Source organism: Mustela nigripes, chromosome 4 (genome assembly GCF_022355385.1).
Source record: "Mustela nigripes isolate SB6536 chromosome 4, MUSNIG.SB6536, whole genome shotgun sequence".
Classification (NCBI taxonomy): Eukaryota; Metazoa; Chordata; class Mammalia; order Carnivora; family Mustelidae; genus Mustela; species Mustela nigripes.
The window spans coordinates 46,149,286-46,170,337 of record NC_081560.1 but is presented as its reverse complement, the minus strand read 5'-3'; the positions used below and the strand labels follow the sequence as shown (position 1 = coordinate 46,170,337).

The 21,052-nt window shown below is 39.9% G+C and overlaps 2 protein-coding genes across 2 annotated transcripts in view; one reads left to right on the top strand and one right to left on the bottom strand.

Annotated features, from left to right (window-relative positions):
* Window positions 1–1,097: 1,097 nt before the first annotated feature.
* Window positions 1,098–13,637, bottom strand: FKBP14 (FKBP prolyl isomerase 14). Its single transcript, XM_059396651.1, has 4 exons — window positions 13,270–13,637; window positions 10,316–10,467; window positions 6,496–6,623; window positions 1,098–3,544 (listed from the first exon to the last, which is right to left on the bottom strand). Exons 1-4 carry the CDS (start codon window positions 13,521–13,523, stop codon window positions 3,386–3,388), a joined length of 693 nt encoding a protein of 230 aa, XP_059252634.1. The 5' UTR covers window positions 13,524–13,637; the 3' UTR covers window positions 1,098–3,385.
* A 1,758-nt stretch (window positions 13,638–15,395) lies between these two features.
* The window catches only part of PLEKHA8 (pleckstrin homology domain containing A8), a 52,986-nt gene continuing 47,329 nt past the window's right edge, over window positions 15,396–21,052 (top strand). The window contains exon 1 of the mRNA XM_059396650.1: window positions 15,396–15,850. Within this exon, the coding sequence (XP_059252633.1) occupies window positions 15,811–15,850 (40 nt within the window). The 5' untranslated portion in view covers window positions 15,396–15,810. The remainder of the gene's footprint in view (window positions 15,851–21,052) is intronic.

Here is a 21,052-nt window from a genome sequence, read left to right as displayed (position 1 = left end):
AACCTACTGAGCCACCCAGGTGCCCCTATTTCAAAACAATTTAAAAGGAAACACAGCTTTCCTTATAAATATATCTAAACAGAATACATAATCAGAGGCACATTCAAAGTGTCACCCTCTCCTACAACAACTTGTCCATCCTCCCCATCTAGTTTCAACATAAAAATCAAAGGAAACAGTCAAGAAAACAAAGAGGCAACCCAGAAAATGGGAGAAGATATTTGCAAACATCTTCAAATATTCACTACAGAAAAAGGGCTGATATCCAAGATCTATAAAGAACTTCTCAAACTCAACACCCAAAGAGCAGATAATCAAGTCAAAAAAATAGGCAGACATGAGCAGACACTTCTCCAAAAACATACAAATGACTAGCAGACAACATGAAAAAACGTTCATCATCATTTGCCATCAGGGAAATTCAAATCAAAACCACACTGAGATACCACCTTACACCAGTCTGAATGGCAAAAATCAACAGGGCAAGAAACAACAAATGTTGGAGAAATTGTAGAGAAAAGGGAACCCTCTTAAGCTGTTGGTGGGAATGCAAATTGGTGCAGCCACTTTGGAAAAAAAAAAAAACAGTGTGGAATTTTCTCAAAAAATTAAAAATAGAGCTACCCTATGACCCAGCAATTGTACTGTTGGTTATTTACTCCAAAGATACAGATGTAGTGAAAAGAAGGGCCATATGCATCCCAATGTTCATAGCAGCAGTGTCCACAATAGCCAAAATGTGAAAAGAGCCAAGATGCCCTTCAACAGATGAATGGATAAAGATGTGGTCCACATACACAACTGAGTATTACTCAGCCATCAGAAAGGATGAATTCCCAAGTTTTGCAACAATGTGGATGGGACTGGAGGAGACTTTGCTAAGTGAAATAAGTCAAACAGAGAAAGTCACTTATCATACGATTTCACTTATTTGTGGAACATATGGAATAGCATGGAGGACATTAGGAGAAGGGAAAAATGAAGAAGGAGAAATCAGAGTGGGAGACAAACCATGAGAGACTATGGACTCCAGGAAGCAACCTGAAGATTTCGGGGGGGGGGGGGGGGGGGGGATGGGTGAGTCTAGTGATGGATATAAGGAGGGCAGAGATTGCATGGAGCACTGTGTGTTATATGCTAACAATGAATCATGGAACACTACATCAAAAACTAATGATGTACTGTATGGTGACTAACATAACACAATTTAAAAACAAACAGAAAACCCTAGAACAATAGTTAGGAACATCAGTAAAGCTGCTGAGGAAACAGGTACTTGAAGAATTTTTCCCAAAACCAATTATTCCCCAAATAAAGTTTATTTTGAAAATATAACATAGTCATATAAATTTAAATAGGACACATCTAGCAATACTAATGAGTCAAATTATATTACAAGTGAGTTTGCCGTTCATGTCTGATTATTCCAGTGAATGGAAAGACACAAAGTTGCAGCTAAACCAAAGGCAGATACTTAAAAGCATCGTAACTTATTTGTATGTTTTCATTTCATACTTGTGACTACATATTTAGACGGAAATAAATGTAAATTCACATGAGATAAAGAAATACACTGCCCAAATAATGAAAATTATTTTTACTTTTCCTGCTCAACCAATAATGTCTATACAAGTAGCACCCCTTGACAAACTCATTCCTTCCCAATGAACACAGCATAAGGCTTTCAGTACTGTGGTTCCTAACTTCTCCAGGTTGAGGAAAACCGCGGTGACAATTTAAGAGTTTTCTACATATAGCTGATTTCATCAGAGAAAGGTGTTATATATGCTCTTCCCAAGACCTTTATGTTTTAGTGAGGAAAATGCAATATACAACTAGTGAAAATAGCCTGTATATGATATAATAATTATTTATAATTCTCTAAAACAAACAAACAAACAAAAACCCTAGAGGTAAACAAGAATGAAAGAACTAAGACACATATCTCGACCCTCTCACAGTACAGGGTTTTTGAGGCCATTCAGTGCTAACCCCAACAATGAACCCAGAGCCAGTTCTAAATTAGAGGGAGAATTCAAAAGCACCCAAAACAGCCAGTAAACCATCTTCAAAGGATAAGGACCCAAAGACAAAAAACAGCACCAACTGTTGGGAGTACAAATTGAAGAGAAAATGAGGCCCAGTGAAGTCAAAGGAGGGCAATATAAGATACTAAACTTGGGGACTGCAATCTTGATGCACAAGTTAGCTGTAGACCTCAGGCAAAACAACCGATATCCTTGAAGAATAACTTCCTCATCTATTAAATAGGTACACTAAGATCCACCAGCTTTGTTCATAGGCTTCAGAAAAACTAAAATCAAAGACAACAATGCACTTGAGATCACATTATAAACGATAAAGAACTATTCTTAGTAAATGAAGATTTGGAGGCTTTTTCAAAGTAATAAGAATAAAAGCTAATTTCAGGTAAAATTAGAAAATCATCCATTTTTTGACCCAGGACAGATTTCTATGCACTAGTAGCTGCTGTGGGAGTGTGTCATATTTTTGTAAGCAGAAATGGGAAATATCAGGAGGGAAATAAATTTCCCTCATGATATAATGTTATTGTAATATAATACACTAGTTACAGATTTTATTCATTAGTAAATCAGGAAAGGTCATTGGCTAGACTTAAAAACTAAACACTAACTAAACATACTCTTCCTCAGTTACAAAATTTTGACACATTAATACAAAGAACCAGACATAAATAATTTGTCCTACCAACTATTATAGGTTATCAGTCTATAGGAATGGAACCTTATACAGCTAAATCCTGCATAGAAGGTTTCAATGTATACATATTTATAAGTCATTAACTTTGTTACTCACTTCAGCATTGCACATCTCCTCAGTAGAGCAGTAACTACTAACAAGGCCAGCTCAACAACCATTTCCTCTTTGCTTAAGCAGACTCAAAGGCAGTCACAGATACACTGTTTCATTATAACGTGAAAATAGTAAGCCCTGGATACTGCACATGGCTTTTCAAATGTTAGTGTCTAACTTGGAGAAAATAGAGGGAAGTAGATAGGGGGAGCTAATTCGTGCTACAACCTGGTCTTATGTTGGACATGCTCCCAGCTGCGCTATTTTAAAATTACAAGTAAATAAGTAAAACAGAAGGCTTCATGTGTGAAAGTGGAAAATGGTCCAGAAGTCTTCTATTAAAGACAAATTAATTTTTTCTTCCCAATAACTCACCAGAAAGAAATAGGCACTTAGGAATCTTAAGGGCTTCTTCGAATAATAGTCAGAAAAATATATAAAAATAAAAAACAGAACAAGAACAGCACATTATAAAAAGTAAGACTTTTAAAGAAAAAATGATTGTCCTGTCTTTAAGGATGCATGCCATATAAAATGGGCACATGTATCTCTATAACTCATCATGTTTATATGTAAATTCTCTGGCAGATATAAATCCATCTTTGTCTTCATCTTCTTTATCAAAAATATCCTCCACCAAAACATCATGATGACTTTCATTCACCACTGCACCATGCTTTTCAAACTCCTTCTTTAAATACACTTTCACCTACAAAATAATGGGTCTCATTAATAATTCTAATTCATAAGATACCCACATCAATCCAGTTAATATCACAGAGTGGACTGGTAGTTCATTTGATTAAATATAACAATGACTGAACAGCTACCATATATTTCTAATGACAGTAAAAGAATTATAAGGAATTTTCTCCCCTTAAAAACTGTTGCTCTAGTGTTACAGTAGAGACACAGAATATTGCTCAGAGGCAAAGATAAGGCTTATATTATCTGAAAAACACCCAGTGAAAGCATATTATCTATTCTTAATCAGAGTCTAAATAAAGCCAAGCATTTGAAAGGCTGTGGTCTTTCACTCCATTGAATTATCCAGATCTCATTTTCTTTTCTTTTTTTTTTTTTAAAGACTTTATTTATTTATTTATTTGACAGAGAGAGAGAGAGAGATCACAAATAGGCAGAGCAGCAGGAAGGGGGGTGGGGGGGAAGCAGGCTCCCTGCTGAGCAGAGAGCCCAATGTGGGGCTCGATCCCAGGACCTTGAGATCATGACCTGAGACGAGGGCAGAGGCTTAACCCACTGAGCCACCCAGGTGCCCCCAGATCTCATTTTCTAACTAGGGTCAGAATTACAGATATTTCTACTAAAATATGATTAAAGGATTAAAGATTAAAGGACATTTTTTAAAGTTATTTTTTAGAATTTTTTTTAAAAAATTATTATTTACAAAAAATCCAGTATAACATACAGTGTTACTTAGTTTCAGATGTACAATATAGTGAGTGATTCAATAATTCTATACATCACTCAGTGCTCATCACGGTAAGTGTATTTTTAACCCCCTTCAGTTATTTCACCCATCCCCCACTTGCCTCCCCCACTCCTAATAGCATTTTTAATTTAAGTAAGTGTTTGCTAATAGTACATGTTGTGGACCTGACTATGATCATGCCTTATGACCTTCCAATCTCAGAAATTAAAGCAAAATCCAGCTTTATGAGTGCTTAGATTAAAATTTTCCACTCTTGTTCAGACATTTAAGGATATAAACATAATGCCGCTCTTAATTACTCACTAGATTCACTATAATGCAGTTCAACCTGCATTTTCATTTTTCATCAGATCTCTAGGACTCCTTCTGTTAGATAAGTAATTTCAAATCCTTCCCCCCTTACGGCCAATATATAAACATATGACATACATTTACTTTTAAGATTCAGGAGATTTAATGAAGTTGCAAAAAAAGAAAAAAAAGGATTAGTAAAGCTACATGGATTAATATAGAATATATCTCTAGGATTCACTGCAAATAAAATAAGATGCCAAATATTATGTATATCATGTTACTTTTTTGTGTAAGAAAAGGGGAAATAGGAAAATGTATTCATGTTTGTTTGTATTTGCATAAACACTAGAAAGATACATTAGAATCCAATAAAACTGCATGCAGAAGGGGAAAGATCACACAGTAGAATAGGATGTGGGTGGGAGAAAGACTTCCTATTAAACACCTTTTTTAATTGGATTGATTTTTTTTGAACCATGTGAATGTGTTGTATATTTAAGATTGTTTTCACCATTTTTTTTTCTAAATTTTTAAATTTTTTTATAAACATACAACGTATTTTTAGCCCCAGGGGTACAGGTCTGTGAATCGCGAGGTTTACATACTTCACAGCATAGTTAAGATTTTTTTTTAATGAAAGGTAACTAAAATTTATCTTGGACATCAAAAAGTCCTATGGCTGGTAATAATATGATATGTTATAAATTGAGTTACTGTAGCTCATGACTCTGTGAGTTCCTAACAACCGTACTTATTTAAGACTTAATCATTTCCTGGCCATTAGAGGGAAATTGATCAAAACATAAAAAGGGACCTGATTTCTGACCAGCCAAGGGAAGATGGAGAACATGGGCAAGCAGAAAAACACAGAGCAGATGTCTACCTCCACTTCTTTCCCCACAGCTGCCAGACCAAGACAGGTATGTGTAAAAATGGCTGCAAAAGCCCAAATAAATGTTAGAAGACTTCTTGCTTTCTCCTTACTCAGATATCAGGATTAAGAGGGGGCTGAGAAAGGTCTGGTTCTTCCAGGTCTGAACCAGAACAAAACAGCATGTGGGTTGTTTGCAGTTAATTGCTAGGAAATTACAAGTACATTTAACAGCCAGTTTACAGTTCTAAACAGAAACCATCAACATGAGATATTTCTCATGACATCTATGTTTCTTATATAGCAATTCCAAAATGGGAATTGTCTTAGCAAAATGGATCTTTCAAAAACTCAGGGTGAGGGCAAGAGACAGTGAACCTTAAATATGGTATGGATGAGGGCAGGTGGGGGCAAAAGAATGAATGATGTTTCCTAAGTCTCAATATATTTCTCCCCAAAACAAGGATTTCCCCTTCTCTGCACAGCCCTGGGTCAGTCATTAATGCCTATGCACTCCGGTCTTCAGATTTTCAGTGAGGCTTATTCCTATCCTCCCTACTTCCCAGTATTGTTTCGAGAATAAGAAGGCAAGAAGGTACTTTCCTATACATTATTGCCTTTAATCCATAAATAGCTGTTAGAAGTAAATATTTTCAGGTGAGGAAATGTAACTTGGGGGATCTGTGATTCTGTTGTTGCTCTGAGTGGTGGAACGGGGACTCTCACTGGGTCTGCCTGATTCAAACCCTCCCCAACCACTGTATTGCTTCCTGGACCCTTTACCAGAGGAGCTGTCATCCCTGAAATGTCCACATGCACAGAAAAGGGTGGAAAAAACCAACCAACCAACCAAACAAACAAACAAAAACAAGGATTTCCTATTTTTTAAAAAAGCGCCAACATTCAAAGCATTAGTATTTTTTAAAAGCTTGTAAATATTTTATCCAAGTAAAAATAAATTTTCATTAAAAATATATTTTTTAAAAAGTGAGAAGAAAGAAAGAAACAAAGAAAGAAAGGAATATGACGAAGGAAAGATCACCTCAGCTTTAGAGAGTTTCCAGTCATCATTAAGATCCATTTCTTGGAATGACTCATGGGATCTTGGTCCATTCCGAATCTCCAGGAGATCGATGTTGAATATCAGTGTACTCTCTGGGGGAATTTTACCTGACATGAGAAGAGAGGGAGGTTAACTTTTATTTAAACAACCTCAGAGTTTTTATGACAGAAAACTTATGACACTGAAAAATATTCTTTTGATTGAATTAAATGAAGAGCCTTCCTAACATTATCACACATAAATTATTTTATAATTATATTTTACTCAAGTAAATAGAATAGAGAAGGAATAATCCAAAGTAGTAGATCAAAAGCAGTCTGTTTCTGACTTTGCAATTACAAATTGTGTTGTGCACACAAACATACACATACGTACAGATATACCCAGTGGCCTGGTATTGTTTCAAATATAATTAATATATTACGTATTACATGCAAGAATGACTTAAAGGGCTTTAGATAATTCAGAGTTAATTATAGTACAAGTGATTTACTAATTTGAGGGTCATCAAAAGTCCTGACCTAGAATATACCATCCTGCCATTTTGACCACTGGGAGGCAGTATCTAGCTGAGTGAGAACTGGTGTCACACTAGCTGGTATTAAAGCTTACTCCGGCCCTGGTTTAAGCCTATTTCCTCATCTGAAAAATGCAGAATCTGTCGGGAGGATGAAGGAAGATAAATCCATGCAAAATATTTAGCATAATACTTGGTAAATAGTGAACTGTCATTATATATTAATAAGACAGAATTCTCCTACAGGCTTAAAAACAATACAGAAAGTTTCAACAATTTCAGAAAGTTAGGCAACATCCCCTCTGATATAGAACATTATACCTATTTTGAAGAAATTTCATTAGAGAAGAAATTAAAACAGATTTCTGAGAAGGGAGATAAAAATCTTTAAAAATGAAAAGAGCTTTGTTAAATTCCCAGGGACCTTTAAAAAAAAAAAAAAAACTTTCTGGGAAATACAAACAATTTTTTTCAACTTATTTCCTTACAGCTATATTTAACATACAGGTCTGGGTAAACATTACAAATATTTCTTAATTCCCCTCCACTCACCCACCCAAATCCCACATATTTTTATGAAAGATCGTTTGTTAAGTATTAAAGAGAACAAAACTTACACTGTGTGCCCAAGCTTACCATTCCAGATCTAGACAGAGAAGGGGCATATACTAGGTCGTTGAAAAAACTGGTGTCTTTCCAGAGGCATGCAAACATGGTACCAAAGGACGACAAAATTAGTGTTAAAAACATATTAGCACAGTTAGTTTCACGGCTCTCAGTTTGGAGGAAATGACTCAAATTTAGATCTCTACCTGTTATAAAGTAAAACTGAGTTAAAGACAGTATGGAGGAAGAATAATGGACTAATACTACCTCTACATTAAAGGTGAGACAATAAAGATACAGCGGGAAGGTAATAGAATACATCTGAACATCAGAGAAACATTTTCTAGGTATTTGATTTTCTTCTCTAAAGAGATTATTAAAATAAGAATTGAATTTGGTTAGTAAATCCCATTCTGTGCATAAGATTTATATAGCAAGTTCCATTTTAGAACATACAATGCTTCACAGATGGCACTTACTTTCTTCTCAGGAAACTGGGGCTAGGATTCTCACTTTGTGAATGGTTAAGCTTAGACCTAAGGATACTGTGCAGTCTGTAGAATCACAGTGATTCTATAAAATCTGATTCTATAGAATTAGAGTGGTTCCCTGTTTGGATCTGATGACTGCTCAATATTATTTGGGGGGTGGGGGTGGGCACCTGGGTGGTTCAGTCCACTAAGAGTCTCATTCTTGGTTTTGGCTCAGGTCATGATCTCCTGGGGCATGAGATCAACTCCTGGGCAGGGCTCCATGCTCCGCCGGCAGTCTGCTTGAGATTCTCTCCCTCTGCCCCTCCCCCTACTCATTCATGCATGTGTACTCTCTCTCTCCCTAAAACAGATAAGTCCTTTAAAAAAATTTTTTTTCCTGGGGCGCCTGGGTGGCTCAGTGGGTTAAAGCCTTTGCCTTTGGCTCAGGTCATGGTCTCAGGGTCCTGGGATCGAGCCCCACATCGGGCTCACTGCTCAGCAGGGAGCCTGCTTCCTCCTCTCTCTCTCTCTGCCTGCCTCTCTGACTACTTCTGATCTTTCAAATAAATAAATAAAAATCATTAAAAACATTTTTTTCCCTTCATTATATATAATACATTCCCATTGTAGGCAATTTGGAAGAAACAGAACCAGAAACAAAAATAATTCCCAGACATCCACTGTCACCATTCTTAATTATTTCCTTGTGATTCACTGTATATGTGTATATACTTTTTCCTAATACTTACTCTTGCATATACTATAGCTTTACTTTCCACTTTTACATATAACATTATATCATACACACTTGGATATATATATATATTTTAATCTTTGAAATGCCATTTTTAAATAGCTGGGCCCTATTTTATTTAGCTAAAGCCTTCCCATTATCCACTGAAGTTGTTTCCAGGTATTTTTGCTATTAGAAACAATGTAGTACTGGACATCACTGTTCATGAATCTTTCTCCTGACACCTGATTATTTCCTTAGGTTAAACTAGATAGGATAAATAAATTAAAAAAAAAAATCTTAAAAAGAAAAAAAAGGAAGTTCTGCCAAACCTCTCTGCCTATCTCTGTTTGTCAAATAAAAAAAAAAAAAAACTAGAGAGGAAATACGGGACATGTGCATATCCTATACAGAAAACATCGTCTGGCCTCTTGTAAATAGCCTTTTGGAAAGCCGCACGGCTTCCCACACCAACCATGAGCGTGCATGCCTGCCCGGCAACAAACTATCACAAAATCTCCTGGAATAAGCTAGCCCATTTGTTTCTGTTTTATTAAACTCATTCTATGTCACTCCATTCATTTTCTTTTTTTTTAAAAGATTTTATTTATTTGACAGAGAGAGAGAGATATCAGAAGTAGGCAGAGAGGCAGGTAGAAAGAGAGAGAGAGAGGGAAGCAGGCTCTCCACTGAGCAGAGAGCCTGATGCAAGGCTCAATCCCAGGACCCTGAGATCATGACCTGAGCCAAAGGCAGAGGCTTAACCCACTGAGCCACCCAGGTGCTCCCGTACTCCATTAGTTTTTATAAATGAATGTTTAAAAAGTTACAAAACAACTTTAAAACAAGAGTGAAAACAACTTCAAAAAAAACCCAAAAAACCTTTGTTGTATAAAACTTCAGTTGTAAGTCACCAGCAGTCCACATCTAACCCTCATTCAATACCTTAACCATCTACATTTTACATGTTCAACTCATCAAAACATGTCTGTTGAATAATCTTTCTTTTTGCATTGTCAAAATAAGTTGATGAGTTTCAGCTGGAGAGAATGAAAAAGTTTTGGAAGTGGATAGTGGTGATGCTTATACAACCATGTGAATGTTCATAGTGTCACTGACCTGTACACTTAAAAAATGGTTAAAAGAGTAAACATTACGTTATGGGTACTGTGCCATAATTTTAAAAAACAAACAAACCATTCTTTGGGTTAATATGGTGGTTAATTGTTAATGATAGAGTTGAAGGTTCCAGAACTTTTTATCATTAACTCAATTGACTATTAAGATATAATGGCTTTAATTTGACCATTTCAAATGATAATCAAGACACAATCACACTTCCAAAAAAAATACACATCCTCTACTTACTTTTAGGGGGGAAAAAAACCCCATATAGTAGTTACTTTGATTTTGGTCTTCTAATCCAGAGAAGAACTCCAATGCTATAGTATAAAGGAGAATTGTTATTACCTTTTCCTTCTTTTCCATAGCCCAGGGCAGGAGGAATGGTGAGCTTTCTCTTCTCTCCTACACACATTCCCTTCAGGCCCTGGTCCCAACCTTTGAGAGCCTCCAAGATGCCCAAGGTAAACCAAATGGGCTGACCATTGTTATGTTTGTGACTACAACAGAAAACAACAACAACAACAACACATTAGAACTGTTTAGAAACTTTATTGCTGGTATATATTTTTTCTACCCATAAGTGATTAAATTTGGAAATTAACAAAAACAGTTATATACATACACAAAAACCAAGTCAATTTTGTAATTCACTGCCCATATTTCTTGATACAAATTTCACACAATTGACTCAGATAGAGAAGGGCAGAGGGAATAATAATAAAACAGTTAATAACTATTTGTGATTTTTTTGTGTACCAGGTATTACCCTAAATGCTTTGCTTCTTTTAACTCTAACAATGACCATAGGAAGTAAGTACCATTATTCCCCCTCCCACCTGCCCATTGTACAGAGGAAGAAACTGAAGTGTGCCAGTATATAATCCAACTCCAAAGTTCAAGGTCTTAACCACAGGGATGCTGTCCCAGGAAAATTGAAGGGGGCAGAAGAGGGAAAAATAATGGAAAATGGGAGAGTTGGGGAAGGAAGATGAGAAGCTAAGGAGAATTTACTGCCAAGACACATGGGTTCATACCCACATGGACACTGGAGAGTCAGGAGCACAGCACCTTACAGCTTACCCACAAACTGTCCTGATGTACACCCTGGTGATGGCTCTGATAGATGGAAAAGGCTGTTCTTCAACCCTGAACCCCTAGACGCTGGCCGCAGGCATCTTCTGTGGGGCTCTGCAGGGAAGCCTGGAGGAGTGGTCCCTCAAAGACTGAGGGAGAACGAAATAGTCAAAGTATCCTGGCTTATGAGCTGGAGAGAGGCCAGCCTAAGAAACCAGCTGGCAAGCTGCTAGGGGGCTTGTGGGCTGAGCAGGACCTGAGCCCCAAATAGCTCCCTTCAGTGTAATAAGGAAAGTGTTCTCAAAGATATCTTAGAGGTGAGAACAAGAAACGAAGCTGCTAGGTTTCATGGGCACCAAGGTTAGTTACTAAATCCAGGTAAAGGCCATTACTTCCTCTTTTCCTTAATTTCCCCCTATTACTAAAGAAACAAACTGCCAACGGTAGAACACTTGGAAGGCTAGAAAAGAATAAAGTAGGAAGAAAACAATCTGCCACCCAGCACTGACTACAGTTTGAACACATTTATTTTCACAGCTAAAGGATTTAAACTATTTACCACAAGGCCATCGTTCTAGAAATGGCAAATGTGCTTTACGGTGGACCATTTGATGGTCACAATGCTCCGGGTGAGCAGTTCCTGACCATTTACACTGAAGCCACATGACAACAGTCCCCTCATCAGATACTATAACTTTAGTGGCAAAATGCTAAATAATGTCTTATGGCTACCATCAAAGTCCACATAAGTTCTGAGACCTGAAAGAAATCAGGCTGTGTCAACATCGAACTAAAAATAAACATGTGATAGAAAATTTAAAACACAAACCTTAATATTGTTTAACATTCACTGTGGTATTGGCTTTGTGGATGAGAAGACAGAGGTGTTGCAAATTCTATGGCAAGCCACTGTTTTGAAAGTTTCAGAAGGGCTAACAGAGTTCAAAGAAGGGTGCCATTCACTTCTCTAAAGACAGACCAGGACTGAATGCTCAATGATGGCAGGTTATCAAAAATCAGATCCAGGAAAGGCCACAAAGTTACACTTCTTTAGTTCATGCCATTCTCTACCTGGCATTCCTCTCTGCCCCCATTCTCCACCGGAAGGAATCTTCCACCCATCTTTCAAGGCCCATCTCAATTATGGTCTCTGAAAAGTCTTTCTCTTTGTCCACATCTCAGATCATAAATAAGGCTCCATTATGCCTTGTGAACATCTGAACATTCTGTACTATATAGCATGAGTTACTGACTTGTCTTCCTCCCCTCTGTAGATGATGTTCTGCTGAAGGACAAGGATCCACTCTTAATCATCTTTGCATCCTCAAGGCCTGACTTGTGGGCACTCAACAAGGGTTTGTTAGATGGACAGATAAATGAATGGACAAGGATGAAGAAGCAAAAATTTTTTAATCTCCCTAGTATCAAGCATAAGGCCTAACATAAAAGAAATGCTCAATAAACACTTTTGGAATGGAATGAAGAGAATCAATGCTTAATTAGAAATCAGTACACTTGTAAAACTTTTCCATGTTGCAATTTCTTTGTTTATAGAACAGAAATAATGATAGTGTAACCACCTGAAAATCCTTCACTGTAGGTATTGGATTAATCTTCCATAACCACACCCACACCCATCAATGAAGTCTTTGAATTTCTAGAAAGAAACAAATAATGAAACAAATCATGGTACTGTGCCTTGACCAAAATGTTATCTGTAAGTACAAAGATTAAATAGACCAATGGACTGGATTAGCATACCCTACAACAAGCAAATAAATGATTGTGTATACGTCTCATGAAGTCGCTGTGTAAAGTTTTAAGTAAATTTCACTTACACCAAATAAAAAATGGAATTGAGACCTTTTTCTCTCGGGAATGAAGTATGAAAAATATGAATTCCTTTTTTTTTTTTTTTTCTATGTACCGCCTAACTATACATCTAGATATTTCTGCAGTATTTCAAAGATTCTAGCGCGAATTTTTATAATAAAAAATTAACCCCTTATCCTTACCACGTTTCCAATAAGAACTTCACGGGCCCCGTTATATAAGATTGTGGTTAAACAATTTCCTTTCCCAAAGAAGGAAATAATATATTGCCTATTTTTTTTTTTTTTTTTGTAAGAGAGGTGAAAACTTGGTGCAGGCTACCTCTCCTGCCCGAGGTCTGGCATAGGTGGGTGGGTTCTTCACTACTTCGCCTTCAGGGTACAATTACTTACGTGGAGTGAAATAAGGAGCCATCCTTTTCTAAGTAACCTTCATAGTGGACCAACATCAAATCCCCCCCTTTGGTCTTGCGATGGCAGATGAAAGGTTTCTGGAGCACCTCAATTTTCACTTCTGGTTCAGGGATCAGAGCCCCGCTCAAAGAAGTGACCAACAGCGTCAACACCGCGTTGCACAAGAAAAGCCTCATGTTGCTGGAGCTGGAAAGAAGTTCCCACAAAAACAGAGAAAGGACCCCCCACTTCATAGAGCTAGGAGTATAGTTGAAGGCGTAAGGACAACGGCCTCTGGCACGTTCATTATTCCCCGATCCTAGCAGACGTGGCACATTCACTACAACTTTCCCACGCACGGCGAACCCATCTCTAAAGAGTTAAACTCCAAACCCGGGTCTAACTGGCTCACAAACCTCGGCCGCCGGAGAAAGACGACTTCCCATTGGCTTACGGTGCTGTCCGCTGGAGACCCTCAAACCAATGATGCTGCAACAATTACAGCTGGGCGGAGCTGTCCGCGGGTCTGGCTGCGAACCGCAGGGAGTGGTCCTAGAGTTCGGCGGATTAAAGAATTTCACAATGTCGGACTTCTGGGGACCCGGAGACGCGCGGGGCTAACCGGAAACGCCTCCGGCCGATTTACATCTGTAAAATATGCGGGCTCAGCTTCCTGGGAAGAGTACTGGGCCGGGTGAAAGGTTAGCGGTTTCCGGAAACACTAGTTTACTCTCGCAGATGCTGAGAGGCCGCCCCCAGGATTCCACCCTCCTACTAATGTGATTATTTAATTTACGGTATAGACGATAAAGACTTTAATAGTTCTGTAGGGTTCGCAGAGCGCGTTGCGTTCCCGTGCGTACACACCTCACAGCACTGCGGGTAAAGCAGGTTCTTTAATCCCAGTTGAATGATAAGTATATCTGGGCTGGGAGAGGTTAAGGTCCCGTTTAAAGTTGTTCAGCCTCAAAGCAGTTGAGCTCCGCCCTCAAACCCGATCCGTTGCGTTCTACAACGCCGCGTACTGTTATGGCTGCTAATATTTATCACAAGGTGGTAACCGTAGTGTAGAGGGTCAATGATAGCTTCTAGCGTGGATAAGGAGGCGCAGACCTCCACTTTAAAAAAGAAACAGTCATCACGGTGATGAAGTACATGGGCTTATTTTAGCTTAAAATTACTTGTTTTACCTTTTTAGCCTAGTTTCAAAAGCAAAACATGTTCGTTATGGTCGATTTGGAAGAGACTGGAAAACACGAAAGTAGCTTTTCCGGTTAAAATACAGGAGTCGAATTAAATATGAATTTCAGAAAATAACGAATCCATTCTGTATTTTACATGCTAAATCTGGCAATCTTATGCTAAAGAAAAAGAGAGGAAAAAAGATCGTCTATAGCGCCACCATCTACAAATAATCACCTTAACATTTTTGGTGCATGCTTCCCTGACATAAACCTAAAATAATTTGGACCAGATTGTACACTTTGTTTCGTACTCTGCTCTTTCCACTTAATCTGTTGTTAACATTTTCCCTGGACAAATATCCTTAGCACAGTAATTTCTCACACTTTAATATGCTTAGGAATCCCCCGGAGAATCTTGTTTAAAATGCAGATGTCGACTCAGGAGTCCTGGGCTGGGGGTGAGATCCTGCGGTTTTGACAAACTCGTAGGTGCCGCCAATGCCGCTGTCCGTGGATCACACTTCCAGCAGCGAGGCCTTAGGGTTTAAACAACATGTTTACTAGCCTCACAGTATCCTATTGTGAAATTCCCAGCAACTCTGTAGGCTCTATTGCTGGCTAGGTCGATTTTGTGGGATTAATTACCCTTGAGATAAGAATTGGACCCTGGGAAGTAGAACGCAGGAGGCACCCCAAGGGGTCACATTGACCCCCAAATACAGAGTGGTGGGTTCTTCCCAATCTATGGTACCGTTAACATGATTGTATGCCACACTGATCCTTCGGATCCTCAGACCCTTCGCTTACTCCCAATCCCGCCTCCCAGGACTCAATTTCCCTGCCTGCCCCTCCCGCTAAGTCAGCCCTGCCGCCGCCGCCGCCGCGGTTGCTGCCAAACTCCGGAGTGGATTTTGGGAACGTGCGCACGGACGGCGCCCTGGGCATGCGCAAGCGGGCCCCGGGCCCGGCGGGTCGGGGACTCAGGTAGCTTGCGGTTGCACCGCCTGCGACCCGCTGCCTAGCTAGCTGCAACTTGGAGGCTGCAGCCACCACTCGGGCCCACAGGGTGCCTTGGCCTCCTCGTGGTCAGTGCGCCGGCTCTACCGCGCGGGCCCCCTGGCCAGCCGCTTCCTCCGTGCCGAGGCAGCCGCAGTGACCCCGCCCCCGGGCCGAGGATGTGAGAGACTGGCCAGGCGTCCCCGCACCGGGCCCGGGCGCCGGGAGTCGGCGGCTCGGCAGCGCTGGGCTATGGCCCTGCTGCCGGTGCTCCTCGCTTCCTGGGGCTTGGGGCAGTGAGGTGCCGGCGGGCGAGGGGAAACGGCCCTGGCGCGGCGGGGACCAAGGGGCCTGGGGCGCCATGGAGGGGGTGCTGTACAAGTGGACCAACTATCTGAGCGGTGAGTGGGGGACGCGCTAGACGCCGGGTCCTTTGTTTGAGCAGCCGGAGGGCGGCGTCGGGACGCGAGTCCTGGGGGTCGGGGTCATGGTCCCTCCTGAAACCAGAGAGGCCTGCATGGCTCGGGAGTATTTACCCAAAGGTATTCTCACAGGACCGTGTCACCCATGCTCTTCGGATACAGACCTCTGTTGGGGCTCGATGAGGGCCTTGGCTGCCCTTTCGCTTCAGGAGAAGCTATGAAATACTGAGTTTTGGGGTGACTTGAAAGGCAGGATGCCCTCGGTGTCAGCGGGAGGGGGCCGCTGCCTTCCGCAGTGGGGTCTTCTGGGAGTCTGTCGAATTCTGGCCAACGAGCTGGTCTCGCCCGGCCAGCAGATAGGTTGGAAGGTTTCAAATGAATGCCGAAGGTGAGCTGGAATTCCGGAGGTAAAAGGTCCTTTTTTCAAACAAAGTCCCCAGTGCAAACACTTTCTTTTTGTCACCTTCGGAGTCAGCTGGGCGGACCAAGGTATCAAGAGTTCCATCTCAACAGTTCGAACGCTCCAAAGTAGGTACACGGTTTTTGCTTTTCTCACTGAGCATTCTTTTTGTTTTACAGACTCACAAATTACCATAATGAAACCGTAGCAACTGTTTTGTTGCACTGCTGAGCAGAATGGCTTAAAAATAGTACCCCGCCCCCTTTCCCATGTGTGGAAGTACTTAATTTCGTATCTTGGAAGGTCATAACTATTCTCCAACTGTGAATATGATTCAGAACTAGCTTTTTTTTTTTTTTTTTCCCCATTTGTGCAACCAATGTTTAGTAAAAGCCTTCTGCTTGCTGGAAACTTGTGTTACTCACCTTTTGGGAACTGAACTTTGTTGTGGAAAATGAGCTGGACACTTATTAATTTTTGTAGCACTGTATTTGAAATCAAAAGTATTCCCTGTATATCTTATAGTGGGAGAGATATATTGTCCCACCCGTTCTTTGATAGAACAGTTTTTAAACGTTGTAATGTGCTGATGCTCTGGGGTGGTTTAAGGACTGATGTGTCTGGGAGGATCAGTTGGCATAATGACTTTGATGAGGTTACATAGCCCAGCCAAAAGTGCACCTGTTGGGTGTACCCAGAATCTCTTCCTTATGCAAACTATGGTTAGGAGTGAGTCCTGTTTATTTTTCGAATAATCATTAGTAGAGGCTGATTGAGGAGAAGTGTTAGAAGATCTTCCCTTTGCTTTTGAGGACTTTCTTTGATGTCAGAGGATTAAACTAGATGTGAATAACTCGTGGCTGGGCTTTGGTGAATGTCCAATGCTGGTTAACACTCTTGTAAGCTAAAGGGAACATGCTTGATCAGGTAATTTTCCTTTGAAGTATCTCCAATTCCTGAGATATATAGCTCTTATGTCCTAGAGTAATTTTAGTTCCTGGTTTTTCACTCCTTTCCATCACACTTGCTTTTTAACTTTTTTTCTTTCATCCTGAATACTCATCTTTCTTTTCTTCTACCTCCTCTCCCCCCCCCCCCCCCCCCCCCTTTTTTTTTTTTTTTGCTTCACCTTTCTTCCTCTCCTCATTTATATGGAAAGGTTAATCTCTGGGTACAGTACCTGCTTCCTGTTGTGAAATGCCATTTTTACCACCCCCTCTCCACTGTTGTTATGTATCCTTCAATAAATTGAAATTCCTCTAGAAGAATCTTTTGGAATCTTTATCATGTGATGCTTATACCATCTGTCCTGTTGGAAAAGCCTTTTTTTTTTTTTTTTCCTGCCCCAAGCACATTCTGCGAGTGTGCCAGGGTGAAGCCCTAAAAAAAGGGGGCTGGAGCCATTGCCAAAGGCAACTGTCCTTATATCATGCTGCTTGTTCCCTTGAATCAGGTGTCTCCTCATTGTGGTCACACTGTTCATAGAACCCCATCACACCGCTGGGTACTTTTCCTGAGTATACTTATAGTTATGTTTCAGCACATTGTCTTTCATCAGGACAGCAATTTACTTCAGAAAGGAGCAGTATAGCCTAGGAGGAACAAATGCATTCTTGTTTCTTCCACCCTCCTATGTGAGTTAGTATCCCAAAAGAGCATAGTGTGACTGTTGTTGTTGTTGTTTTTTAAGATTCTGTTCATTCATTTGATAGAGAGAGCGCACAAGCAAAGGGAGCAGGAGAGAGAGAAGCAGGCTACCTACTGAGCAGGAAGCCTGGCATGGGGTGCGACACAGGGCTTTATTCCAGGACCCTGGGATCATGACCTGAACCACACAGGCACCCCATGAAGCTGGTTTTTAAAAGTAATATTTTGTCTTAAGGTTTTGCATGTAGTAATTTTAAAATACATATAATCCGAACTCCAGTTTTTGTTCATTCTAAATTTTTCTCTAAATCAAAGCTGCTTGTGTAATTTTGTCATGCCCACAGCTTGATATGGAAACCTTTTGTCAAAGTTGAGTGGACCAGTTAAGAAATCAGTTTATTCGCTGATCCTTTGACTACTTGGAGGACATTGTTAATTTCATTCAGCACCTGCGGTGTCCTGGGCACTGTGTTAACCACAGGGCAAGCAACATTGAGGAAGAGACACAATCCCAGCCTTCCTTGAGCTTATAGTCTAGGGGCAAGAAAGACATTCGTTGAATAAGTACTTAGAAGCATGTTCCAAGCGTGTGTGATTTGGGGAAATGTGAAGGAGAAAAGCTAGTCTGTGTCATTGGTGAAGGCTTCTCTGAAGAAAAAACACAAGCAGAGCCTGAAGGATAAATAGAAGCTAGTTAGCAAGGCCAAGGCAGAGCTGCAACTGGAGGTTGCGAAGAATTTTTAGCTATAGGGAATGTCCGTATGGAGGCCCCAAAGCAGCATAGAGACAGGCAAGTGAGGAAAGGAAAGAAGACCCAGAAAGCTGCAGAGTTTAGAGTGAGGCTGAGGTTCCAGCAAGGCTGCAGGAGTCTCTAGGAAGCTCCATAGGCCCCTGCAGGGCTTCTTACACTGGTTTGAACACTGTGGAGTGGTTGGAGTGTGGGAAAGAGAGAGAGATGATGAGAGGATTGTTTAAAAGCTTACTTTGATTGCATTTATTGTATTTTGCTAAATACTGTATTTTATGAGTTTCTCTTGCCTCTTGAAATAAACTGGTAGGTATCAATTACTGGAAGTTGGAAGCATCATCAAGCCCTGAGAATAACATCTAAATTGTTTGCATGAGTATAGTGCTAAACTACAGAAATAGAAGCAGTCCCTTTTCCTAGTATACTAGGTATTATATTCAGGTACCCCGTGCTCCTTAAAAGGAAAATGAAAAAAAAGAAGAAGAAGAAGAGAGAGAAAGTGAGAGCTTTTGTGTATTTTCTTCTTCAACAGCCCTAAACCATTCCACTTTTTAAGCATCAGAACATTGGACTTCCTGGGATTTAGTGTCAAGTCCTCTCTTCAACTATTAGATTAAACCTGGAATAAAGAGGAAATGGATCAGACATTTCACAAACACCTGTACTGTGTGAGATGCAGAGCTAAGCATTGTATGTTTGTTATTTGTATCTTTAAAGCCCTAAAAGTTGGTCAAGGAATATTATATATGCTCGGTTGTAAATGGATGCTCTACAGTAGAGCTCTAGTTGAGGAGTCCGCTGATACCAGCTCTGTCACTGCCAGCTTCAGAGTCGCTTTTCCATTCTGAGCTTAGCATCTTCCTCTGTAAAAATGATGAGATTTACCAGTTAAACATTATAAAAATAGTAAAAGACTCAGTAACGGTCCAGGCATTATTCTAAACATTTTACATGGATAACTCATTTAATCTCCATGGCAATTTTAAGGAGCAGTTGCCTTTATTATTCCCATTTTCCAGATGAAGATACTGAGACACAGAAAGGTGAAGGAACTGGCCCAAGGTCACACAGTTAGTAAGTGGCTTCAGAGTCATTGCTCCATTACATAATACTTTGAAAGGTCCTTCCTGCTTGATCATTATATAATTCTAGCTGATTCATAATGCACCTATATTTAAAGTATGTTGACCTAGAATAGCAGACTCAATTTGGGGGTAGGAGGAAGAGAGGAGCTCAGGAGTGAGGAAGACTTTGCTCAGCGTTGTGCATATGTTTTGTCACAAGGAAATTTTCTGAGCTGTGCTGTGAGCATTCTGCTTTGCAGTTTTAGGTCCCTTTCCTGCTCACTCAGCAAACAGGAACACTGCTGCCCTGAGCACTATCCACTGCAGACTTCATGGGCCCAACCAGCAGGTTAGGGCACAAGCATATCGCAGTACTGCCTTCCAAAAATAACAAAAACTTGCATCATGCTGACCAGATGTTTGTCTGAGGAGGTGCTATAATTTTGCTTACTACCTCCCAAACCCAGGTGGAGGAAGGTTACTCTTGCCCATATATGTCTGTGCTGTATAGACAGTGCCAAGAGGACCTCTAGAATGTGAGTGATCCAGAGTAAGATTCTCAGGGTCTCATAACCACTGGTCAGCATTTTTTTGTTGTTGTTTTAACATTTTTATTGAGATGATGATTCACTTACCGTAAATTTCATGATTTAAAGTATACTTGTTAATAGTTTTTAGTGCATTTACAGAGTGCAACCATCACCACAATTTTGAAACATTTGCATTATCCCCAAAAGAAACCCAGTTAGCAACCATTCCCACCCCACCCCTTCTTCTCTTTGACAACCACTAATCTTATGTCTGTGTAAACTTGTGTATTCTAAATGTTTCATATAAAGGGAACCATATATTATGTGGTCTTTTGTGACTGACTTCTTTTTGGGGGGGGCTTATGAATGTATAACATGCATCAGTACTTCATTTCTTTTTATTACAAATAATATTCCAATGTACTAATATACCATTGTTTTGTTTATCTGTTCATCAATTCAAAATTTCAGTTGCTCTATTTGTTTTGATTATTATGAGTAAAGGTGCTGCGAATATTTGTGTCAAGTTTTTATGTGGACATGTTTTCATTTCTCCTGAATTATAAACCTAGGAGTCCAATTGCTGGGTCATACAGTAACTCCGCTGAATAGTTTGGGGGAACTACCAAGCTCTTTACCAAACTGGCTGTTCCATTTTACATTCTTAACAGTAATGAAAGAATGTTTCTATCTTTCCACATTCTCATCAACATTCATTATTATCTACCATTTTTATCTTACCCATTCCAGTGAGTGTGAAGTGGTATCTCATTGTGGTTTTGATTTCTGTTT